General features: G+C 36.4%; 1 protein-coding gene across 1 annotated transcript; it reads right to left on the reverse strand.

The window, feature by feature from the left end:
• Nucleotides 1–8,592: 8,592 nt before the first annotated feature.
• LOC752064 (short-chain collagen C4) lies at nucleotides 8,593–26,237 on the reverse strand. Its single transcript, XM_030991936.1, has 6 exons — nucleotides 26,069–26,237; nucleotides 24,982–25,076; nucleotides 12,246–12,498; nucleotides 11,355–11,432; nucleotides 10,235–10,369; nucleotides 8,593–9,103 (listed from the first exon to the last, which is right to left on the reverse strand). Exons 1-6 carry the CDS (start codon nucleotides 26,169–26,171, stop codon nucleotides 8,613–8,615), a joined length of 1,155 nt encoding a protein of 384 aa, XP_030847796.1. The 5' UTR covers nucleotides 26,172–26,237; the 3' UTR covers nucleotides 8,593–8,612.
• Nucleotides 26,238–27,753: the final 1,516 nt, after the last annotated feature.

Below are 27,753 nucleotides of genomic sequence, written 5' to 3' on the forward strand. Positions count from 1 at the left end.
GACGGTCGGATAGAAGCAGAAAATGAGACAGGGGGAGAGAGATAGAGAGTGTGTGTGTGTGTGTGTGTGAGAGAGAGAGTGAGAGAAAGAATAAACACAATTTCAATTGGTTATCAAAGTGATCAATTATTTCTAACATTTCGATCGAAATCTTGTTTAACTTTGACAAGTTCTTGGTACAATAATATTGTGACCGTTACCTGTAATATCATGAATGTCATATTAGCTGAAACATAATCCTTATAACAGATAAAACAAGGAAGAAAAAGTAACAACGAAAATATAATAAACTATGTTAGTTAACATTTACGTAGAATCAGAGGGAGTCGCTCAATATCAATCATACATAATTATCAGCTAACTTGAATATCCTCCTTGGTGTTCGAAAAGATACACACAAAGACAAGAGATGATAATACTCCGTACACGAAAATAAAGTTTAACAAATTTTAATGGGCCTTTCAAGTAATTTTTTGTTACCATTCTTTTCCCCTCCATATGGATTTTATTGATTTTTATTTCCAGCAAATTAACAAACAAAATGTCAATATTTTCATTTTACATTGAAATATGTTATTGTTATGCATCAATATATTTACATCGTATCCACCTCATATATCTTCCTCTGTCCTATCCTACACATTATTTTTGAAATGTATTATTAGGTCATCTACCCTATTTCGGCAATTGTGTACAAGACATCAATGGTAGAAATTTACAGTGATAAGTAGCATAATTATATAAATGAAATCCGCCCAGAAACCTCACCTTCATCTTGCGGACCTTCCTTTGCAACAGCAACGGCTTGGGTAACTCCAACAAGACACAGACATGAAAATAGAACTAGAGTGATGACAAAGAACGACTTCATCTTGAAAAGTGTGTTGATAGATTTCTGCAATCACTTTGATGAAAAGATGAATGCTAGGTGATTTCAACTGTCCAAGAAGCGGGTTTGCTTCGGTATTTATACCGCTTTAACACGTAAACCCCTCCCACTTTTTTCCAAATTTGGCGACAAGGAGGGGCCAGAGCTAGTTCGGCACAACCAATTGTGTATTAAGCAGAGATTGTATCAAAGTATCTAGAACCATTTCATTGATGTGTATTAAGCTGAGCGCAGAATAGGCTAGCTTGACATTCAAATTGTATGGCAAAATGTGAAAGGGGCAAGGTTATTTCTTATGCAGAAGTACATGTAGACAGTCACCCTTTCAGATGCGATCCTTAATTTTTTTTTTTGTTATGATGGCTCAAGGTGACTTATGATTAATTTCTATGTCTATTTTGTTTGACTCTAGCTGTCCAAACAAGACCAATTTAATAACTAACATAGCCTTGGAAGTAGCAAGGTCGAGTGAAAGATTTGTCAGGAAGTTATCCAATCCAATATTGACCCGCCAATATCCAGCTGCCTACTCAAAGATACTGATGGATGAGACTTAGAAATGACTGACTAATGTCGTCCATGATTCACCGTGAAAGGACTGGGGTTGTGGCTAATTGTGTAATGAATAGATGTGGGTTTTAAAAGTAAATCAGGGATTCTTAGGGAGGGGCCCAAATTTAAAATCAATTTGAAATTTAGTGGTAGTAAGCACTAATTTGTTCTTCTTTTTTTCTTTGCTCCCGAAATTTGGAAATCGCGCCGGCCAATAATTCGCTAAGTAGGGGTGGGGGGATTGTGAGCACTAATTGTTTGTTTTGGCTCTTGAAAATTTGAAAAATGCACCCCCCCCCCCTCCCCTTGGGCGCCAGGGGGGGGGCATCTCCAAAAAAGGGTAAAAATAAAGTGTTTTTACACGCCGCCCCCCCCCCCCCCTGGATCCGCCACTGGGTCACAATGTTCTCCCTGAAAGAGCGAATGTGTTTTACTGACTACACTACAAATGATCGTGTTGTTTTCAGGCAAACTCGTATATAGTTTGGTTTGGCTTGTAGACCATAGGGCGAGCCGATTTTAACGCTTGTCTTGTACTCCACATGTTGTGACTACCTAAAACTTATCTAAGAAATAAGCATTATATTTTTAGGAAATAAATTTGTTATTTCCCACACTGGGGATTGGGGCAGTATTAAATATTTTGATGAAAAAGGGTTAATATTATTGCAATAAAATCGTCCAATCAAATCGCGTAATTAATCCACTTACGTTGCTAAGTCTATAAACTCATCTGATTGGCCTATCAGATCGACAAAATGACAGATTATCGCTAGTCCGCCAATCAGAAAAGTTGTATTAACCGGCTTTGTATGCGAGTCACGTGTACATACAGGCGCTTTGTTTGCCGTAATCATGTCTGTCGATGCAAAATCTTATCGAAATTCGTCAAAAAATAGATGTTTTGCTCATTGCTCTAGTGTTTCCGAAGATCTCAAACCTTTCACGACCACACGGTGGGACGTATTAGTAAGCAGTGTGAATATTTGGAAAGATTTAGTGGGGTATCAGGCTGATATAGCGAGAGCCTTTTTTACGCGAAGTTGGACCTGATGCGCTGGTCGATACTGCTGTAGTAAGCTTACCAGTACTGTAGTAGGCCTACAGAATTTGGTGGATATTACCCGACGTGCTATCGCTATTTCACAGATTCATCAAACCAAGAAAGAGGGAAACTCAACAAAGACAAACAAAAAACAGACGCTGCATCATGTCACACTTTAGGTAAGCCATACATTTAACTTAACTTGTGCGAATTCTTTTCACTCAAAATTTTGTTCACAACTGTGAGTGTGAGTGTGACCATTTTTGACCCGTGACTCCGGCGTGGAGAAACCCACTCTAACACTACCAACACATCAAAATTCATCTAAAACTTCCACAGTTGTTCAAATAACGGTCATGATTTAAAAGTCATTATCTTTCTTATCTGTTTCATGTCAATTTTAAATCTTTTTTTTTAATAGTAGACTATATTTCCTAGGCCCAGGCCTAGGTTAGACCTCTACACTTTTTCACAGTCACTGGTTTGAACAAGAAGACGGTCTAGATTCTAGAGTATTTCCACGCCGGAGTTACGGGTCAAAAATGTTTACAGTTGTAAACAAGCACAGATCTAGGTCTAATATAGTCTTGCACTTAATTTGCAGCTTAAAAAAAAATCGATTCTAGACCTAGGCCTATAACAAAAAGTGTTCAATAGCCTAGACTAAGTTTTCAGCTAAGTATGGGCTCGGCCATTTTTTTTTTTTTTTTTTTTTTTGGGGGGGGGGGGCAGTTTTAACTTACGATTGATTTGTTATTAGTCTATAGCACTGAATACTTTGAACACCTTAACATTTTATTTGTGATTAAATTCAAATGGGATGTTCACATGCAAATGCATTATAATATAATGTCTTAGTTTTCTGACGGCTTTTGTCTAAAAAGCCGTCAGACAGCGAAGCTATGGCCATTTTTTTTTTTTTTTTTTTGGGGGGGGGCAATTTTAACCTTCAATTTAACCTTCGATTGCTTCGTAGCATTACTTCGAACACCTTAACATTTTATTTGTGCTTAAATTTAAATGGGATGTTCAAATACAAGTGATTATAATATAATGTCTTAGTTTTCTGACGGCTTTTGTCTAAAAAGCCGTCAGACAGCGAAGCTATGGCCATTTTTTTTTTTTTTTTTTTTTTTTGGGGGGGGGGGGCAATTTTAACCTTCAATTTAACCTTCGATTGCTTCGTAGCATTACTTCGAACACCTTAACATTTTATTTGTGCTTAAATTTAAATGGGATTTTCAAATACAAGTGATTATAATATAATGTCTTAGTTTTCTGACGGCTTTTGTCTAAAAAGCCGTCAGACAGCGAAGCTATGGCCATTTTTTTTTATTTTTTTTTTTTGGGGGGGGGGGCAATTTTAACCTTCAATTTAACCTTCGATTGCTTCGTAGCATTACTTCGAACACCTTAACATTTTATTTGTGCTTAAATTTAAATGGGATGTTCAAATACAAGTGATTATAATATAATGTCTTAGTTTTCTGACGGCTTTTGTCTAAAAAGCCGTCAGACAGCGAAGCTATGGCCATTTTTTTTTTTTTTTTTTTTTTTGGGGGGGGGGCAATTTTAACCTTCAATTTAACCTTCGATTGCTTCGTAGCATTACTTCGAACACCTTAACATTTTATTTGTGCTTAAATTTAAATGGGATTTTCAAATACAAGTGATTATAATATAATGTCTTAGTTTTCTGACGGCTTTTGTCTAAAAAGCCGTCAGACAGCGAAGCTATGGCCATTTTTTTTTATTTTTTTTTTTTTGGGGGGGGGGGCAATTTTAACCTTCAATTTAACCTTCGATTGCTTCGTAGCATTACTTCGAACACCTTAACATTTTATTTGTGCTTAAATTTAAATGGGATGTTCAAATACAAGTGATTATAATATAATGTCTTAGTTTTCTGACGGCTTTTGTCTAAAAAGCCGTCAGACAGCGAAGCTATGGCCATTTTTTTTTTTTTTTTTTTTTTTTTGGGGGGGGGGGCAATTTTAACCTTTGATTACTTTGAATACATTACAATTTTAATTGTGCTTAAATTTAAATGGGATGTTCACATACAAATGCATTATAAAATAATGTCTTAGTGTTTAATTTCTTTCTCCTTGTGCATAACTGTCCAAAACAGCCTGTTTTTTTTAACTATACGTCAAGTACAGTTTTGAATACAGCTGATGTTTGATAAATCAATAATTCATATTGTTACTGTTATGACTATGAATTTTTATTTAACCTGCTTGCATAATTGTTCAAACATTATTTGAATTGTGAAAATCACCCATCTCTCTCAATTTTCATTTATTTGTACAGAATTGGAGCCTTCTACGTCAAGTGCAGGCGGTCAAGCTCCAGGTCCGTCCTCAGCCTCAGCAATAAGACGCTTACGGTCAAATTCCAGTGTTGCTGGTGCTTCAAAGCAGCCCTCTGTCTCTGCCCACATTCTACCAAAGATTTGCATCAACTGTCGACAAAATAAAACTTATAAGGACTCTGAGGGGAAGAAAAAGAAGGAACCATTAATGCTGTGTCAATAGCCAGATGGTGGAAAAGTAGCAACAGCTGCTAAAGACAAGAAGGACGTCCACATTCTTCTTCAGATCCAGGACCGGGACTGTGTAGCAATAGAGGTCAGGTATCATCGCAGTTGTTTCAGGAGCTATACTGTCTACCAATCAAGGAAAAGTGTTGAGCCCATCAAGGAGCAGAAGTATGGAAAGGCATTCCTTACATTTTGCAGTTATGTTGTAGACAAGAAGATCATACAAGAGAAGCAAATATATAGAATGACAGCACTGAGAAGATTGTTTGTAAAAGCCGTTAAAGATGTTGAGTCTAAAGATGCATCAAATTACAAGACCTACAGCCTAAAACAACGCCTGAAACGAAAGTATCCACAACTCTGCTTTCTGCAGCCTAAGAAGAGGTATGCAAGTGAAATGGTGTATGTCGAGACGTTATCAACTGAAGACCTTGTGCCAGGAGCAGTTGGTTCTGAAGGAGAAGAAACAGACACCACCACTGATACAGACGCCCTATCTATCTATCATTAATGACTCATTATCCAAACCTCATGTTCCACTTGAAGGTGTTCCTCAGGGATCCGTCATCGGCCCTTTATCATTTACTCTGTACACTGCACCACTTGAAGATATTATTGAAGCGCATGGTTTAGGCCGAATGATATATGCAGATGACACCCAAGTTTATGTTGTTTTGAAACGTGATTCCGACCATTCTGTTATTGATAATGATATCAAAGCTTGGTCCACTGCTAATGATTTGAAGTTAAATGAGGATAAAACTGAGGTTATACATGTAACATCTCGATTCAGAAAGTCCTCCCGTTTACCATCTGTCGAAATTGCTAATGTTCCTATACAACCTGTCAAAAGTGCACGTAACCTTGGTGTCATCTTTGAAAATGATCTTAGGATGGATGATTATATACAAAATATTTGTCGCTCAGCTTCATATGCCTTGTACAAGATAGGTCGTATTAGAAATTTTCTTGATCAAAAATCTGCCGAAACGCTTATACATGCATTTATTACGTGCCGTCTTGATCAATGCAATAGCCTTCTTTATGGCCTTCCGGACTCGCACATTGCAAAACTCCAGAGACTCCAAAACTCTGCTGCCAGGCTTGTAACACGCACGCGTTCTTGTGAACACATCACCCCAGTACTTCGTGAATTGCATTGGTTGCCGGTGACGTACCGCATTATGTATAAAATCTTAGTTTTAACTTATAAATGCATTCATGAATTGGCACCAATTTATCTGCAAGAATTAATCGAGGAATACAAACCCTCACGCAATTTACGGTCATCTTCACAATTAAACCTCGTATCTACTTCTGTGTCAACTCTCTCTTATGGTAATCGCTCCTTTCGCAAAGCTTCTGCTGAACTTTGGAACAGATTACCTTTAAATTGTCAAACCGTTAACCTATTCAAAACTAGTCTCAAGACACATTTATTCAAAATTGCGTTCGATGAATAATTAACTCTGTTCACTTTGATGTGTATTCCATATGTATTGTAATTTGTAGGTTTATTTGCATTTTTAGTTTTGTATAAGATGTAATTGTATATCAGTCTATTTTGTGTGTATAGCGCTTAGAGACTTCGGTGGTAAGCGCTTTATAAGTAACGTTTTTATTATTATTATGATTATTATTTTTATTAAATTAAATTCGATTTTCAAATATTTATTTTCTTTTGTATTTTATTGTTTTTTATTTCTTATTATATCTATTGTTTTATTTCCAATGTATTCTTTTGTTCTGGAACACATCAAGTTACTTTGAGAAACATATAAAAGCAATTTGATATCAATTCATAGTATTCACATTTCTGCTTGTACATGAATATATGCAATTATAGCATATTTTTCATGACATGCGCATACTAATTTTTATGTAACACCTTGCAGGTATATCCGATTTCGACAAAAATGGTATCAAAATGTGCGTAAGACTTGAGGGAAAAAAAGTCATGAAACGACAATTCAAAATTCCAAGCGGTTGCGGCGCAATCTCCGAAAATGTCGAGGGGGGGCCTCCCAGCCCTCCCCCCCCCCCCCCCCCCCCCCCCCCCCCCCCCCCCCCCCCCCTCCCGTACAGTAAGGGTTAAGTGAAATGAATGCTGTATGTATTGTTCATCAAACTAAAGAAGCAGCACAAAGCAAAGTAGTTTGTTTTTTACTGTAATATTTATTGTTTGTAAATGAACTTCCTCATTCAGAATAATTGTTAAATTATTACAGGCTTTGTTGCAGAAAAATGTCAAACTTAGGTATTTTGGCTTAAAATGTCATTTTCATGCAAATTTCCTGAACTATACAGTGTTTTGTGAAATATTACATCTTCCCTATAGATATTTTGTACAATAAATATGAAGTTAGACCACCACAGCGGTATCACATTCACTGATTAAAACCAATTACCACCTGTATTAGTGAAAATCACTTGCACCGGATGCAGTCCTTTTATGAAGGAATGCTTGGTTTTAGATCTTTTGTTTTGGCCGCCATTTTTTCGGAAGTGCTCCACTTCTGGACGTGGGAACTATCAGAATATTGATAAGGAACACAATACCCACATTTTAAGCCATAGTTTAGGTAGTCACAAGGAGGAGACTACAAAAATCATTTTAGGAAGCTCTTTTGACCCCATGCCCTATAGTCTATTGGTTTACGGTATAAAAAAAACATATAAGTAATTATGGTAATTATTTTACAATAATACAGATGGATCGTTCTATTCAGAGCCATTAATCTAATGGATTAGAAATTGTTATAATTAAAATAAGCCAGTGAGCTCTGTTAAATTAACCATCTAGATCATTCCCATGTTGTCACTCTGTAGAATGATAAACCGGTAATCAGGATTTAAAGATTTCCCCTTATTTGAGCATGACCACGCATAAATGGAAAGACCGGATATGAATGGACTTAGTAACATAGTTTTTAAAACAATTTCCATAAGCAGATATGATTGCTCTAAAGCAAGTTCCCGTCAAACCTGTTTTCTCACAACCGTTTTCTTCTAGCATCATAGACAACAGTAATTACATCTCAACACCTTTGAAATTATATAGACACTGTCTGTTTAATTCAGGTTGATTAATGTAAACTCTTATAATTGACATAATCATTGAGCGATCAATGAGTTTCGTATCACACTTCTGTGAGATTGAATACAAAGAACTATTCTTTCCTGAAGGAAAAAACAATCTATCATGAAATTCAATATGTATTTACAACATTTAGAGAACCATCGACAAAACAGGCCTAATTTTACATGACACTCTATCCATGCTGTATGTATAAAACTAGGGTTTACATTTTATTACTGGTATGTGTCTGAAACTAAGGTGTACATTTTATCACTGCTATGCGTATAAAACTAAGGTGTACATTTTATCACTATTGTGTGTTTAAAACTAAGGTGTTGTCTTTCTATGAAACTAAGTTTTACACTTTATCACTAGTATGTGTCTGAAACTAAGGTGTACACTGTGTCACTGTTGTGTGTATGAAAATAAAATGTTCTAAAACCATTAAAAGAACTGACGAGTTTGTCAAACTACACGAAATGAAGTGGAATGTAATAGTAGGACTTCAGATAGTACACACAGCGCAAGTAATTTCGTAACCATCGATGTAGGATCCACAATCCAAGCCCCCACCCGCCAGACACCGGACTTCTGTCATATACAACAGCGCACCATTCTCATTCCCCATGGTACCCGCTTTAGGAACCATCTCTCGGTCCACACACACAAATTCCGATCTATTGTGTTCGTATTTCTCTGCCATAAGATAACCAGCGTACTCTAAACGCCACTCTTGAGAAGGACACACGTTGCGGGCAGGAATCATAAGTTTCCTGGTGCGGTTAGAGGGCGCCCTACAGACTGCGCAGGTCGGAGTATGGTCATGCATTGGTTGAATGCGTGAAGGAGCAGTATGGACTTCGTATTCAGAGGTGTATAGTTTGGCTCGGTGTTCATCTTTGGAAGCTGTTACCTCGTCATAGATAGGCTCGTCCGGCATACAGAGATAATTTGAGCCGCTACCAGTCTGAATGTAGTGTGCACCTCCAATAGAACCTGAATAAATCACAAAGCAATGTAACGCAAACAAAGGTAAACCCACTTAAGTTCGAGTTCATTGAAATCTAAATTAAGAATGATGTAAGACTAATGACAGCCACTGAAGGCCACTCCGGAGAACGTTAAATAAATAATTTTCTTCCAGGTACAATTTTAAACCTGGGTGGAGAGTGGCAAATGTAGATACATATCTTGGCAAAGGACATTCGTAGGGGTCTGGGACTCGAACATTGAACCATATGATCTAATGCTTATACGACACCTCTACAGCCCATGACGGCATCTCAATTTTGCACTTGAGCTCATCCTCATGGTTGGTAATGGGATTACATAGCTCATTTGCCAAACAGTTTGTAAAAGGATGTCGTGGTCTAACGGTACGTTACCGGAATGATTATCACATGGTTCGCGGTTCGAGTTCCGCATTTAATGTGCGTTGGCAAAAATGTATCTACATTTCCCACTCTCCACCCAGAAGTAGAAAGTGTGAATCTGGTAAATATTAAATTATTGAATGCCTTTAGTGTTTTAGGGCAGCTGGGATAATGCCATGGTAATTTGTTATATTATTTGTAAGCACTTAGATAATCCGATAGGATTGGTATTTGCGCTATTTAATTGTAGCAATTATTACTACCTTAATATCAGTGAATGTAATGATCTCTTTGGTAGAGATTGAACTTTAGTTTAATACAAATTTTAATCGTGCTTACAATGTATAAATAGGGGTAACATCACAATAACTCAAATAGTCACAAAAAACTTGGCATACGTTTGTGCATTCACGTATTCCTCACCCATTCTTATGCACTTAAGTTTAAGCCAGTGACGCTATTAATGGCTTGTGTTTCGTTTGTGATGATGAAGAATTTTTGCACAACACCAGATTGATTATAGATTACACTAACATTGACTTTCGAATAAAATAACTCGAGGTTATTTCATACTCTATTGTGTATCCAAATACATGTATGTTTGAGATACGTTAAAGTGTTCGCACATTTCAATATGACAGACGGACAAGGATATTGAAATTGCCTGTGGTTGATTCTAAGAAAGTCCTTGCGATCATGTCAAAACCATGTTAAAAGTTTTCTTCCCCATGTAATATTACCCATCTGCACCAACCTGAATAGATGAGTTCTGCATCTTCGGGACATACATCGTTACCCCAGCGAGTATAGATGACACCAGGAAGACTTGTAGGGGTACCTACTGGACGTACTTGATCCTCATCGTCGCTGGGTGAAATGGGTTTTTCAGCTAAAATGTTAAACATTTAGAAATTTTATACATCGGAGTCTATAGGCAGGATTTATTTGATTACGGATATTTTCAAATGCGGTTAAGTTAAGAAAGCCGAAAAATCTATGAACGAACATATTGTTTGTGTAATTTTCCCGGCTTATCAATGACTAATTGCACGTTTGCTTTTTTTTAAGCGGCGGCTGTTTTCACATGAGAATGTGAAAACAAAGCCCCCTTGAGTGACCTCCAACTATCCGTCTCCATATTATATTTATTTTTTTCCACATACTAAGAATCTTGCTCTACGATTGGTCAAAAGTAAATCACGTGATGAAAGATAGTTCGCCCATTATTGATGGGAGAAGCAAAAAGTTCGTTACACTGTGTAGATAGTTCTACTATCTACACAGTGCAACGCACTTTCACTGAAGATTATCCAAAAGCGCACTAAAACAGGCGTATTTAAGCGCGCATTAACAATGAGCGCAATTAAAGCAAACACATGCGCGCACCGTACCCTTAAGGGGCTGGGTTAAACTTTTAACTTTTTTGGTGTAAATTTGGGCCTGGTGTCTTTCATGTAGATGCATACACGTCCTTTTCTGTTTGTAGTTAAATTGTTTTAGATGTGGAATATAAAACAAATAATCACCTTTTGGTTTCAGGCGATGGCAGACTATCACTTCCTCGTTGATCAGAATGTATACGCTATCTTTCCTCAGCTTCGCTTCGGAAAGATAGCTACATCCAGATCGCCTCGGCTAGTTTGTCCCATCATCTTCAACAACGGTAGTTATTTGCTTAATAGTATTTCTTCATTGTGTAAATTGCCAAAGACTACACAGGAGTTACAATATCCGAAGAGTTTTTTCCAATAACTTGAATTTTTATTTCGCTAGCCATGCATTCCGGCTTGAATAATCACAATGTCACAGTTATGAATGTTCTACATCTGCATGTCGTGCCATATCGAGTCAGGTTGATGTTGTTATATGCCTACCTTGAAGACTTGTTGGTGCATCACGTCCGTCTCTCCCGTCCCTTCCGGGAACACCAGCAGGACACAAGAAACATTGACCTAAAGAAGAAACAGCATATATATTTCATATCCAGGTTAATGATCTGCGAGGCTTAAATACTTCTGCTTGCATATATTTCAAGTCAAATAGCTCTTTCTGAAAGTTTTTCTTAACCTGCATGATAATGACCTACTTCATACGTTCCATTGATAATTTCTTTTTTCTTTTAGTTGACTCATAGAGATTTAGTTTCGAATATTGATATCTCCTATTTTTGGACTTTGAAGGGACTCGCGTGGCCAACCAACATGACCTATGACCCTGGAAGTTCGTTTGGGCATTGAGGGCTCTCTTATTTTTCTATTTTCTTCTTGTTTACGCATCTATAAGCTTCAATGATGTCTATACTTTCGAGATGTACAGTTTACCAATACGGCACTGTCTAATACAGTGGTTTCAGATTTGATTTTGGAAATTTCGAGGTCCATTTTTTGATTATTACATGCTGGGTTTTTAGGCGCCTCAAGGCCTGCAATGTGTCGAATACCCAGTGCATACGGTACATTATTTGCTGATGTAGGACTATATACACAAGCAACTTGTGGGGTCTAGCTTTTTTTGGCATGCCTGGTTAGAGTATCATCATTCGAAAGGTAAATGCAACGTAAACATTTGATTTCCTGGTGCACGCACTAATTTTCTTTGTAGGTGGGCCTTCGTGTACGATGGGGATTAGAGAAATCACAAAACTTGTGGTCTCTGTTTCATAAGACTTGTTATGAATTACTAAATTTTAAGCTATGCTAAATTCATTGTATTAGATTCGCTATTTTAATACGACATTTTTATAAACTGGGACCTGGATTGCATACCAGAATACATAGGCCATGAGTATGGTCCGAATGGGTTCTGACCCATGCTTGGCTGCTCGGCACCAGATGGTGGGAACGATGTCGGGAGAGTCGATGACGAGTCGAGTTCCCTTCGACGTCGTGTCTTATCAGGTTCTCCCAGCTCAAACTCGGTCTCGATAGAAGCAGGAATGTGAATCTTTGCCATCATTGATGGATTCTTCGCGACGAGCTCGAGAGTTAAGAAGGAACGGGTGATCTCAGCAACGGATTCCTACATGATTTGGTAGTTGAAAAGTTAAGATACAAGTTATAGAAAAGAAAATCACTAATACATACCCTCGATATTATTTTCTATCATAAAGGCACTGTGGTAAGGGTCTCTTCAAATCTGTTATGGAATTGTATTCTGGTTGTGCCTTCAACCCTACGACAAGTTGCCAGGAGACTATTAACCACAAACACGTTAATCCATAGTCCGCCTTCAAGCAGTATTAGTAGATTTTGAAGATTTTAATCATTCATAAAAAGATGGACCAAAAGGTGGTCTGAAAGTGAATTATAAAATTGCACTGTTTTAGTATAACATAATCTCTAAAAGCCGTTAAAAATGAACTTAATGTGTGCAAGAATAAACAGAAAAAGATATTTGTACCGAAGTTGACGTCGTATGCCTGGTATCGATTAACTGAGAACTCTCAAATCATGTGTAATGAAAATACACGACAGAAAAAAAATGATATAGGTCAAAATGTTCTTTTACAAAACAAAAGAGAGAGTTGTCCTACATGCAGCCTTTTCACACACAGCTAAAATTCATCGTATCCAGAGATGATTTCTATAAACGTGTTTAACTCAACAGTTTTAAACATGTTTATAGAAAATTTTCCCAGTGTGAACATCGTTTATACGATGTTGGGATAGATACGAAGTCGCGAATCATACGCCCCTAAAAGCAGGCTGCAGATACGAAGTTCGTATCTAGAGAGCTTGACATTTTGTGTGTGAAAGGTTATTCGTGTTTAAACGTGTTTCAGACGTGTTTAAACTGGATGGAGCGTGCACTTTGATTGATATGGCATGACCTTCAATGCGCAATGGCACTACTGCGCATTTTACGAGCAGTAGTTAATCACAAAACGATTAACGATCGCACCGAAATTTCTGTGTGTGAAAGGCTCGTGATTAGTTTAAACACGTTTCAAACACGTTTATACTAATCATGTTTATAGAATTTTAGCTGTGTGTGAAAAGGCTGATAGACCACACTGTATAAAGTGAACCATCCATCAAGGCAACTAGCTTCTTTACTCGTTGAGTCGTGAAATGAGAATGAGAGATGATGATTCCTTGATGATATTGATTTTCCTTTTCCATTTTGGTTTCTGAAATATTTGAAAGATTGACGCTTGGTGTTCGGTACATAATGAGTGGACTAAAACTCGACCCACTTATGCGCATAACAAACAACGCATCGCGTACACGACGCAGTCGACTGGCGTGGTATTTCTCAATACTAAAAAAAGTGGGGCTTTTTTTATTTGGAACTAGAACCAAAGTTAAAAATCGAACGATTAACCTTTATATTAATGATGTAAGACTCAATCAATACATCATTGCAAATACCTGGGTATGTTTATAGATCATAATCTCGATTGGGATGAATATGTTAATTTTCATGAGAAAAGATATTATTAAAAAGCTGTATCTATTTAAAAGAATGAGGAACTATATATCTCAGAATATTGCACTTATGTTTTATAAAACAATATTTCAAAGTAAACTTGACTATTGTGATGTGGTTTGGAGAAATTTAAAGGAAAAATATTTTAAGAACCTTCAGGTCCTCCAGAATAGAGCCTCAGACTTATATTAAAAGTTGATGCCAGATATTGTACAATTTCCCTGTATCAGCAGTTAAAGCTTGATTTTTTAGAAAAAGAAGACATAAACATGCTCTTTACATGATGTATAAAATTGCTAATCATAATTGTCCTAATTACTTGCTAGATTTATTTGAACTATAAAAATGTAATTGTAATATGAGAAATTCAATTAATAATTTGTTACTACCTAAATTAAAAACATGTTTTTAAAAAAAGAGTTTCAGCTATTTCGGTGCGAAATGCTGGAACTCAATCTCACCAGAACTTAAACGTGAGTTATCTATTATGAATTTCAAACGTAATCTAAATAAGAATATTAGTGCAGCGGCTTAGCAAGAAAATTGTGCACTTTTTGATAAAAGCATGAAACTTCTAGCATAGTTTGCTTTCACCATAAGATTTATTTTCAGATGTGGAGGGAAGTCAGATTTGACCTCTGATGACCCTGAGAGGTCAAATCCAAAATGGCCGCCAGGCCGCATCGTCTAATGTACAAATATGCTTAAGTTTTGAACCAAATAGTCCAGAGAAACGTTTAAGGTGTCATTTCCAACTAACTTGGGGATGCCAATTCATTTGGTAATACTTTTGAGATCGCCTGAACTCAGGGTGTGGCATTTAGGTCAAGGTCAAGGTCAAAATTGACTAAAAATAGCAAGTTTTGAATGGTTACAAATGGATCTCATTTATTTGTCATTTGTTCTCAAATTTCTTTAGGAATGGTTCCCCTGCATAGTCCTCCATTTTAATCCTTTTCAGGTAGTCTATTTCAGTTTGATTTGACCTCTGATGAAACTGAGAGGTCAAATCCAAAATGGCTGCCAGTCCGCAAGGGCTAATGTATAAACGCAGTAACTTTTGAACCAAATAATCCAGAAAAACATTGAAGGTGTCATTTCCAACTAAATTGGGGATGCCAGTTCATCTGGTAGTACATTTGAGATCGCCAGAACTCAGGGTGTGGCATTTATGTCAAGGTCGAGGTCAAAATTGACTAAAAATAGCAAATTGTGAATGGTTACAGAAGGTTAAATCCCCATTATTTGTCATTTGTTCTCCCTAGCTATGTTCTCAAATTTATTAAGGAATGGTTCCCCTGCAGAGTTCTCCACCTTAATCCTTTTCAGTTAGTTTATTTAACAGTTTGATGTGACCTCTGATGACTCTAAGAGGTCAAATCCAAAATGGCCGCCAGTCCGCATGGTCTAATGTACAAGCTTAACGTGGTAACTTTTGAACCAAAAAGTGTAGAAAAACGTTTGAGGTGTCATTTCCAACTAACTTGGGGATGCCAATTCATTACGTAATACATTGAGATCGCCAGAACTCAGGGATTTGCAATAAGGTCAAGTTAAAGGTCATATTAGGCCAAAAAAGTGCTGTTTTCTTTTTTAAAATAAACTTTGCCTTTATTTTGACACTTAAGGTTTCATTATTTTAAAAATTAATAAAAAGACCCGTGTACCACCACTTTGACTATCCAGGGCCAAATTTCATAGAGCTGCTTATCGGCTGGTTCTGTGCTTACGTATTAATTTCTACTTCAAAGCACTGCTAACCGTAAGCACACGAAAATGCATTAACCTTACGCTGCTTACTGGACGAAAATGAATTTTGTAACAATGCAATCCATTGTGAACGTACAAGGTGGACGCCTTGTTTTCTTGCTAACCAAATTTGTCTGCTACAGTTATAGCACGAAAATTTGCTTACCGGTTAGCAGCTTTATGAAATTGGGCCCAGAAGACAAAAAAAGCTATTCCAAATACGACCTAAAACCTGTTCATAACCACAGCTATAGATATTTACATGAATTTAGCACTGTCCACAACTTATGTATATCCTAATGATGGTAACGATCAAAATCTAACAGTCTCCAGAACAAGATCACAGTTCAGTGCATCCTTTCTTGCAGCGACAGTGGATTATTCATGCCACAATTTTTATGCTTCCGGGAGAGTGGTCCAAAGAGGCTTCCACCCAGTTGACACCCGGTGAACATGAAAGATTGGAAGAGTCATACATTGTGCCAGACTCATGGTGGCAACTATCATGATTTTATGAAAAGCCTTGTACCGAAAGCTTGATCTGACACCAAAAGCGATCCCCAGCATCAGGAGCTGTCTTGCTAAATGAAGCCACGGCCAGTTCAACCGCATCAGTACCAACAATACGTATGGATACCCTTTTACACCCATTGGACAAGGCCTGCCAAGTGTGACTCAGCAGCAGAGCAGACTACTCCACTTCAATCTGTTGCATATTATACAGTTCCTTGCCCTGTGGTAGAGGAAGGTAAACGGCTTCGCATGACATGAAATCAAACAATTCGGTTTTGTTCTCATTGAATCGAAGGAAGTCCTTCCAGCTTTCTGGCAGCAAAATAGAAGGAGCCACCCTTTTCCTGGTGCCCTTTCCCTTTTCCTGCCCTATTGAGGCTTTCAGGCTAGCAGGTAAGTATACACCATAGCCAAGGTCGATGCGGATGCTTTTCTCGAGTTGAGCAAAGATGTATGGGGCAAACACTTTTTCTCCATACTCTTGAAATGTTCCAGGGTTGAGCATTTGAACCACAGCTTCACCATCAATAATTATTGCTTGGGCCACAGGTGCACTATTGTTTTCGAGCAGATTTGATTCCAGGCAGCGAAGTAGATCTGCTTTAACTCCAAACCGCATTTACCTCCAGTTAACAAAGCTGGCGGGACTGCCTGGTTTTCATGAGAGAAGAAATTGTCCATATCTCCATCCCTTGTCTGACACGAGATGTAAATCCTCAAAAAGAGACCACAGTCACTCTTAAGTGCTGCAAGCTGTGCCTTCTGTTTTAACATATAACCTTCGACGGCTGCCGACTGAAAAATGGCAACTTGTTCGTATGAAGTGTTTGTGTGACAGCTAGGTGTCGTACACTGCTCTAGCCTTTCTGTCACAAACTTTGTGTACTGCTCACCTAGGGTCTCAATCCTTCTCCCCGTTTCAGCCAATTGGATGTCCATGATATGTCGCTTGTGCCAATGACTAGTATGTCTTGACTTTGTTCTAGAGATGGATTCCCCATCTCTTTCAGTACTGTCAGAAGTTCCCATCCCTCAAGAATGCTGCCTGCACTCCAGGTTGCTGGTCAAGGTGATGTTTGTATAGTGTTAGCAGAAACGTTAATTTGCTTTATGGCATGTTCCTCAAACTCTGTAGCGATTATTTAAATTACTTAAACCAAATAAAACACAAAGTAACTTAAAGAACATCTTACCAGTATTATTGAGCAGTAACGGAAAGGAGCAGTTTCCCTGACTTGAATTGAGGTTTGTACCGTATACTGCCTAGCTGCCCACTGACCATGCTATATGCATATGGTCAGTTACAAGACAACTACTGGTTTGGTGCTATAATTACTGAAATAAACTAACTGACAGGGATTACGATGGAGACTATGCAGGGGAACCACTCCTAAAGAAATGTGAGAACATAGGGGGACAAATAAATGGGAAAACTTTTTGTAAACATTCAAAACTTGCTATTTTTTTAGTCAATTTTGACCTTGACCTTGACTTCATGCAAAGCCCAGAGTTCTGGCGTACCCAAAAGTATTACCAAATGAATTGGCATCCCCAACTTAGTTGGAAATGACACATTAAACGTTTTTCTGGACTATTTAGTTCAAGAGTTAAGCGTGTTTGGACAATTATTAGATGCGGCGGACTGGCAGCCATTTTTGATTTGACCTCTCAGGGTCATCAGAGGTCAAATCTGATTTCGCTCTACATCTGAAAATGAATCTCATGGTCTGCAGGGGAACCACTCTTAAAGAAATTTGAGAACATAGGAGCGAACAAATGACAAATAAATGGGATTTGTTTCGTTGTAAACATTGAAAACTTGCTATTTTTAGTCAATTTTGACCTTAACCTTGACCTAAATGCCAAAGCCCGAAATCTGGCGATCTCAAAAGTATTACCAAATGCATTGGCATCCTCAATTTAGTTGGAAACGACACCTTAAATGTTTTTCTGGACTATTTGGTTCAAAAGTTAAGCGTGTTTGTACATTAGACCATGCGGACTGGCGGCCATTTTGAATTTGACCTCTCAGGGTCATCAGAGGTCAAATCTGACTTCCCTCCACATCTAAAAATGAATCTTATGGTCTAAACTAACTATGCTAGAAGTTTCATGCTTTTATCAAAAAGTGCACAATTCTCGTTATATGGGGAGCTAATCCGCTGTACTATATGGAATCAAGAGCCTTTAATGAGTAATCCCCGTCCCCTTTAAATGTTTAATATGTATTTTAGTGTATGATATATTTGTTTTGTATGTATTTATGTTATCATTATTATGTTGAATTTTGTTGTATATATGTTAATTTGCTATTGTATATTTTTATGTATATGCACGGCACTACGGAAGAACAGTCCGCGGGCTGAGATAGGCCTCCGTGCTTAAATAAATAAATGAAATGAAATGAAATGAAGTTCTCCTCGGGGGAATGATCCTCGGGGGGTAATTTTCCTCGGAGGTTAGTTGTCCCCGTGGGTAATTCTCCGGGGGGGTAATTTTCCGGGGGTAATTGTCCTTGGGGTAGTTTTCCGGGGGTAATTTTCCGGGGGTGATAGCCCAGGGGTAATTGTCTTAGAACCTCTTTGCCCCACCTTTTGTCTACTTCGGGCAGGGTGTTATATTTTGACTTTATTTTGTTCTTGTACTCTTTTATCTCTTTTATTTTTATCTTCCCTTTCTTCTCCCTCTTCTACTTCTCCTTCTTTTCCCTCATCTTTTTTTCTTCTGTTTCTTCTTTTTCATCTTCTTTTTCTCCATCGTCTTCTTTTTCTTTTTTCTTCGTTTTTCCATTTTCGCTCCCTATTGCTTGTGTCTATACCTTCCCCCAGTCAGCCTTTACTCTTCCTCTTGAAATCTTTCCCACTCTTAATTTTGATAATTTACTTCGTATTTGCAAAGTTTTCTACTCTCTACTTTCTACTCTCGATATTTCCCGCCACGTACACTTGCTTCGTTTACCGTTCACTGCTTACTTAAGTCCTTTTTCTTTCACATGACTTCAGTAAACGCTATTTTATGCTTATTCTGATTTCTGTTTAATTTATGCTTCCAATTATTGTATTAAGTTATATTTCTCTCATTTATACTTCTTTATTTTTCAGATTCAATGTATTATGTTTTGTTTTGTTGTATATTACATTATACGTTATTAATTTGGTTTGTAAACTTTAGTAATTCTGCTAAACGCCGCGATAACAGTTTTATTCAAAATGAATAATTATGAAGGAAAGAATGAATGAATAGTGGACTGTGCAAATTCGTGTATCGCTGAACCTTCATTTGAAATATAAAAATGGGAAAATCAACCATTATAGACTTATCTAAACTGATACCTTCCACTTTATAGTCTACTTTATTATTCTATTCTATTTTTTATCTTGTATTCTACCTTGATACGTTTTGTTATATATTCTACTTTATGTTCTATTTCTATATTTTATATTCTGCTTTATTCTCTATTTTATCCTTCTGTATATCTTACTTTTATTTCAAAATCTTTATTCCGATGTTTCTTCTTTTCTCTTGATATTGTCTTGAAACTGTCACAAAACAATAAAAGTTTAATGACAGATTATTCAATTACTTTAAACTGGTTAATTGTTTTATGTTAATCATCCAGTACCACATAAACAAGCAAAACTCGAGCCAGATGCAAATAAGGGTAAGTTTAAAGACAATAATTCATGACGTATTGTCTATTGTCATGATTGTATTCTTTACTTATTTCTTCTTTATATTTTACTTCATTTTCATATATGTATTAAAACATTTCTCTCCCTCTTGATAATATTTCAGCAACGAATTGGTTTTTGAGGTAGATATTTTGGATGTAGTATAGCAATAAATCTTGGCAATGACGTATTACAAAGGATAATTGTGATTATAATAATAAGAAGAATAATAATGATCACTATAAGAATAACACCAATAATATTGTGGTACTGCTGACATTACTACTTCTTCTTCTAATTTACCATGACACATAAAACGTGATAGAGCTATGATCGACAAAAATGATATTGTCTTGAAAACAGTCAAAAAACATAAAAACTAGAACGAATAAGACATAATGCAATCATGTAAACAAATTTGTTTGTCCATGTTCATCCGCTGGTATCAAATTACTGAGCAAATCTTGAGCAAGATGCACATTAAGATAAACTTAAATACAATACTTTATGACATATTGTCTATTGGCATGATTTTATTCTTTACTTATTCTTCCCTAATATTCTACTTTTTGTTTAATAATATTCTGATGTTTCTTCATTTCTCTTAATAATATTTTAGCAACGAATTGAGAGTTTTGAGTGGACATCTTGGATGAAATACAGCAACTGAAAAAATCCTGGGCGCATGATGTATTGCGAAATATAACCAGGATAATAAGGAGCGGAATGATACCACTACTACTAGGGCTACTCCTACATGCACTACTACACTACGGCCATTGATGATTATGCTGATGATACTGAAGATACCAATGATATATCAATTATGATAGTGATTATAATAATGATAATAATACTAATAATCATCATCACCATCATCATCATACAAATTTAATCTATCTCCTATCCTCATTAGTTATACCATAATACACGGATTGGCATACTTTGTATAACATGTCACAGTGTCGTAGGTGAATAAGATATTTCATACGGCTGGGCTTGTAACTAGGGTAAAAGAAGAAAGAAAAACACATTTGAAAGGAACATTCTGAAAAGAAACGCACCTTGAATGAAATTGTTTGCAAGAATGTCAACGCTGGAATGTTTTACTTTTTTTTAAATATCTATTTTCACTGATAGTTACCTAAAGAGCGTGGGTGCTTTGAAGCTCAAAGATGTATTTGTCGAATAGATTCTTTAGAGTAAAATGACAATGGAAAACTATTTGAAGTTTAAGCATGTCCAAATATGGGTATTACTTCGTTCCGCTTTGATACAAACATTCCACCCTAAATCAATATACGAGAAAACTCAGACAGATAACTGATGAGAAAATGGAAACAGTATTTTAGCTTCTGTTTATGACACTTTGAAGAAAGAGCGTGGGTGTTTTGAAGCTTGAAAACATGTTTGTCGAATAGATTCTTTAGGGTGAAATTATAATGGAAAACTATTTGTAGTGTAAGTGTTTGTAACTGAAGTGAAAAACGGAAACAGTATTTTGGCTTCTGTTTATGACACTCCGGAGAATTGAGGGGGCATGTCCCCCCCCCCCCCTGAATTATTTGTAAAAGTGCCTGACAAAAATGTATAGCAAATACTGACTCAAAATTGCAACATACTTTTAAGCTCTGGGGGGGGGGGCAAGAGTGCAAGGTTTAGACTAATATAAAAAGCAAAAATGTTCTTGCTCGCTCGCTACATCTCCTCGTATAAACTCCTTCAAGATGTACTAGTAATTATTGTTGGAAAACTCACATTACGTCGCCCCCCCCCACCACACACACACACACACACACACGCTCGCACCCACAAAAAAAAACATTCAAAAACACACTCGCAAAATCATACATAAATACCGTTTAAACCCTTTTTTATTTTAAGCTTTACCTTCAATTATTTTGTTTGAGCCCGCCATCCTATACTCAAGCGTCGCTTACGATTGTGGTCTCCTGCACTTTTTCAACAGATAGTTTGGATAATAATTTCAATTGATGATAATATGTTATAGAAATATTAAGTTTTGTTACTTGATGTACATACGTAAACAAAACATGTTGAAATTAAGTCATTATTATATGTATATTTTGTATTATACCTTACGATAATATGTTCTTCGTTATTCAGTTCATATATTTGGTAAAAGGCAGAATTAAAACAAAATCAAAATCAATTGTTTTTAAAGATGAAATCACTACACCTGCCTACTACTACATGTACTACTACACTACTGCCTTTGATGATTTTGTTGATAATGCTGATGGAAATAATGATATGTTAATAATGATAATGATTATAATAATGATGATAATACAAATAATCATCATCACCATCATCATCATGCAAATTGAATATATCTCCTATCCTCATTAGTCATACCATAATACACGGATTGGCAAACTATTTATAACATGTCACAGTGTCGTAGGTGAAAAAGATATTGCATACGGCTGGGCTTGTAACTAGGGTAAAAGAAGAAAGAAAAACACATTTGAAAGGAACATTCTGAAAAGAAACGCACCTTGAATGAAATCGTTTGCAAGAATGTCAACGCTGGAATGTTTTACTTTTTTTAAATAACTATTTTCACTGATAGTTACCTAAAGAGCGTGGGTGCTTTGAAGCTCAAAGATGTATTTGTCGAATAGATTCTTTAGAGTAAAATTACAATGGAAAACTATTTGAAGTGTAAGCATGTCCAAATATGGGTATTACTTCGTTCCGCTTTGATACAAACATTCCACCCTAAATCAATATACGAGAAAACTCAGACAGACATATAACTGATGTGAAAATGGAAACAGTATTTTGGCTTCTGTTTATGACACTATGAAAAATTGAGGGGGACATGTTCCCTCCCCCCCCCCCCCCTTCCTCGGAAAATTTGTAAAAGTGCCAAACAAAAATGTACAGTAAATACTGACTAAAGACTGCAACATACTCTTAAGCTTTTGAGTGCCCAACAGTGCAGCGTTTAGACTTATAAAAATGCAAAAATGTGCTCGATCCCTCGCATAATCTCCCTCAAAAAGTACTTGTAAATTTTGTTGAAAATCTCAAATTTCGCATGATATATTAATAATGACAAAGATTATAATAATGATATATTAATAATGATAATGATTATAATAATGATAGTAATAACAATTATCATCACCATCATCATCATACATATTAAATCTATCTCCGATCCTAATTAGTCATACCATAATAAACGAACTAGAACACTCTTTATAACACGTCGCAGTATCGTGGGTGAATAAGATGTTTCATAATGTTGGGTGGGCTTGTAACAAGGGTAAAAAGAAGAAAGAAAAACACATTTGAAAGGAACATTTGAAAAGAAACGTACCTTGATTGAAATCATTTGAAATGATGTCCACGCTGGTAGGTTTTACAGATTTAAAAAAATATTATTTTCACTGATAGTAACCTGGGGAGCGTGGGTGTTTTGAAGCTCAAAAACATGTTTGTCGAATAGATTCTTTAGAGTAGAATTACAATGGAAAACTATTTGAAGTGTAAGCATGTCCAAATTGGGGTATTTCATCGTTTCGCTTTAACACAAATAATCCTCGCTACAATAATATACGAGGAAACTCAGACAGTGATATAACTGAAGTGAAAACTTGAAACAATGTTTTGGCTTCTGTTTATGACACTTTACCTGCGTTGAGGTCCACCGTCCATAATAAGATTTCAGATATATATATATATATATATATATATGTATCATAATGTAATTCAAGAAATAAGTGCAAACCATAAGATGTAAATACCGAACTACATTTTTATGCATTCAGGTAGGATTTGGGTACGTTAGGCTGATGTTAAATATATTGGGAAAACCTGAATTTTACCCCAACATTTCTTTTTGGCAGCGTTCTACATTAGTAAAAGAATGTCAGAACTAGAAAATGTATATCAATGCATATATATCACGTATATTCAAAACAGGTTTAGGTGATCCTGTGGATCGAAATAATGTCATGTGAAAGCTTGGAAACAGTCACTTTGAGATCACTTTAAACAATGGAGCACTGAAGCACGAAACAGATTTTAGTATTCAAAAGGATTTAAGACCAAAGTAACGCTTGCATATAGCCTGAACCACATTCCGTGCATCAGAATAAACTTGGTACATACAGATTTTTACGGGACTTATTTAAAACCCTGGTTTTCATTCATCCAAGGCAGAAACATTATGAACAGGAAAGAAGTAACCCTCTACTTTAAAATATATTTATAGTTCGCACTAATTATTTCTTATAAGTTTGAGCTACTTACGACGTTAAATTGGGTTCAATTTTATTGATACGCACTTTATAACATCGCTTAGCTTCTCGTAGGAAAAGGCATTAAAATATTCTCTCCAAAAAATTGACAACATTTCAAAAGAAAGAAAAAAGAAAAAATACATTGATTGAAATAATGTGTTATTTTGGTCACGCACACCAGTTTTACACGAAAGAAATCTGTAACGCAAGGGCGATTGGTGCTCATATTAATTAAGTATTAACACTGAAGTAAACATTCTCAAGATTACTGACGATGTATTATTATACTTATTTTTTCATCGTCTCTACAAGGCTATTTTACATGTTAGGCTTTCAGGAATAAAAATAATTCATTTTACAGATGATTCTACTCGGTTGATTCCATTGTTCGGATGATTTATCAGAGAGGGAAAGTAGTGAAAAGTCTCAAGGTTAACAAATATGTTACGTTTCCCCTCTCTTACTCCCTTAAATTCTTACCACGAAGTAAGTATGTGCATGTATAAACCTTGACCATAGAGAAATAATCACTCATACCGCTGAAATGATTCTTCTTCTATCCCCTTCTTCTTTATCTTCCTCTTCTTCTTCTTCTTCTTCTTCTTCTTCTTCTTCTTCTGCTACTTCTGCTACTTCTTTATCTTCTTCTTCTTCTTCTTCTTCTTCATAGTAGTAGTAGAAGTAGCAGTAGTATCATAATTATTATCATTGATGTTGTTACCATTTTATCTTTGTAATTATAATCATTGCTGTTTTTATACGATTGTTAGGAAACAAGGCCTTGGCCTTAGTTCAGTCCGATTTTATACAAATTGGTATTAAATGGAACGCAACAATGTATACTTTTAAATACGTGTACATACCTGAAGGAATAGTACTTGTTTTCTAATTTCAGAGATTTTATCCTCGTCTGTCTGGGTCAGTTTGCCTGAATCTAGAATGTTTTCAGGGTCAAAAGCTACGTGTGAGAAGAGAAAGACAAGGAGATGGATGCGTTTGATAACAGAAGATTCATATGATGAGATAGAGACAGAGAGAGTGGAGCAGAGATAATTAAGAGAGAGAATGGAAGGTAGAGAAAAGGAATAAGAAAGAGGAAGATAGAGGGTGTGGGTTAGGAGAGGAAGAGGGATGTGCTCGTAGGGATAGTGGGAGATACAGACAGTCGGATAGAAGCAGAAAATGAGACAGGGGGGAGAGATAGAGATCGTGTGTGTGTGTGTGTGTGTGAGAGAGAGAGAGAGAAAGAATAAACACAATTTCAATTGGTTATCAAAGTGCTCAATTATTTCTAACATTTCGATCAAAATCTTGTTTAACTTTGACAAGTTCTTGGTACAATATTATTGTGACCGTTACCTGTAATATCATTAATGTCATATTAGCTGAAACATAATCCTTATTACAGATAAAACAAGGAAGAAAAAGTATCAACGAAAATATAATAAACTATGTTAGTTAACATTTATGTAGAATCAGAGGGAGTCGCTCAATATCAATCATACATAATTATCAGCTAACTTGAATATATATATATTAGAAAGTCTAAATTTCTCCTTGGTGTTCGAAAAGATACACACAAAGACAAGAGATGATAATACTCCGTACACGAAAATAAAGTTTAACAACTTTTAATGGTCCTTTCAAGTAATTTTTTGTTACCATTCTCTTCCCCTCCATATGGATTTTATTGATTTTTATTTCCAGCAAATTAACAAACAAAATGTCAATATTTTCATTTTACATTGAAATATGTTATTGTTATGCATCAATATATTCACATCGTATCCACCTCCTATATCTTCCTCTGTCCTATCCTACACATTATTTTTGAAATGTATTATTAGGTCATCTACCCCATTGCGGCAATTGTGTACAAGACATCAATGGTAGAAATTTACAGTGATAAGTAGCATAATTGTATAAATGAAATCTGCCCAGAAACCTCACCTTCATCTTGCGGACCTTCCTTTGCAACAGAAACGGCTTGGGTGACTCCAACAAGACACAGACATGAAAATAGAACTAGAGTGATAACAAAAAACGACTTCATCTTGAAGAGTGTTTTGATAGATTTCTGCAATCACTTTGGTGAGAAGATGAATGCTTGGTGATTTCAACTGTCCAAGAAGCTGGTTTGCTTCGGTATTTGTACCACTGTAACACTTAAGCCCCTCCCAGTCTTTTCCAAATTTGGTGACAGGGAGGGGCCAGAGCTAGTTCGGCACAACCAATTGTGTATTAAGCAGAGATTGTGTGAAATACGCCGATTAAAAAAAAATCAAAGTATCTAGAACCATTTCATTAATGTGTATTAACCTGAGCGCAGAATAGGCTAGCTTGACATTCAAATTGTATGGCAAAATGTGAAAGGGGCAAGGTTATTTCTTATGCAGAAGTACATGTAGACAGTCACCCTTTCACATGCGATCCTTAATTTTTTTTGTTATGATGGCTCAAGGTGACTTATGATTAATTTCTATGTATATTTTGTTTGACTCTAGCTGTCCAAACAGGACCAATTAATAACTAACAACGCCTTGGAAGTAGCAAGGTCGAGTGAAAGATTTGTCAGGAAGTTATCCAATCCAATATGGACCCGCCAATATCCAGCTGCCTACTCAAAGGTACTGATAGATGAGACTTAGAAATGACTGACTAATTTCGTCCATGATTCACCTTGAAAGAACTGGGGTTGCGGCTAATTGTGTATGAAATGGATGTGGGTTTTAAAAGTATAGCAGGTCACAACAGGCGCGGATCAAGGATTTCTTAGGGAGGGGCCCAAATTTGAAATCAATTTGAAATTTAGTGGTAGTGAGCACTAATTTGTTCTTCTTTTTTTCTTTGCTCCCGAAATTTGGAAATCGCGCCGGCCGATAATTCGCTAAGTGGGGGTGGGGGGATAGTGAGCACTAATTTTTTGTTTTGGCTCTTGAAAATTCGAAAAATGCACCCCTCCCCCCCCCCCCTTGGGCGCCAGGGGGGGGGCATCTCCAAAAAAGGGTAAAATTAAAGTGTGTTTACGCGCCGCCCCCCCCCCCCTGGATCCGCTACTGGGTCACTATGTTCTCCTTGAAACAGCGAATGTGCTTTACTGACTACACTGAAAATAATCATGTTGTTTTCAGGCAAACTCGTATATAGTTTGGTTTTGCTTGGTTTACGGTATAAAAAAAAACATATATACATTAATAATTATGATAATTGTTTTATAATAATACAGATGGATCGCTCTATTCAGAGCCATTAATATAATGGATTAGAAATTGTTGTAATTAAAATACGCCAGTGAGCTCTGTTAAATTAACCATCTAGATCATTCCCAAGTTGTAACTCTGTAGAATGATAAACAGGTATTCAGGATTTAAAGATTTCTCTTTACTATATATTTTAGCATGACCACGCATAAATGGAAAGACCTGATATGAATGGACTTAGTAACATAGTTTTTTAAAAATCTCCATAAGCAGATATGATTGCTCTAAAGCAAGTTCCCGTCAAACCTGTTCTCTCACAACCGTTTTCTTATAGCATCATAGACAACATTAATTACACCTAAAGACCTTTGAAATTATGTAGACACTGTCTGTTTAATTCAGATTGTTTAATGAAAACTCTTATATATTGACATA

Source organism: Strongylocentrotus purpuratus, unplaced genomic scaffold, assembly GCF_000002235.5.
Source record: "Strongylocentrotus purpuratus isolate Spur 01 unplaced genomic scaffold, Spur_5.0 spur5_scaffold_2, whole genome shotgun sequence".
Classification (NCBI taxonomy): Eukaryota; Metazoa; Echinodermata; class Echinoidea; order Camarodonta; family Strongylocentrotidae; genus Strongylocentrotus; species Strongylocentrotus purpuratus.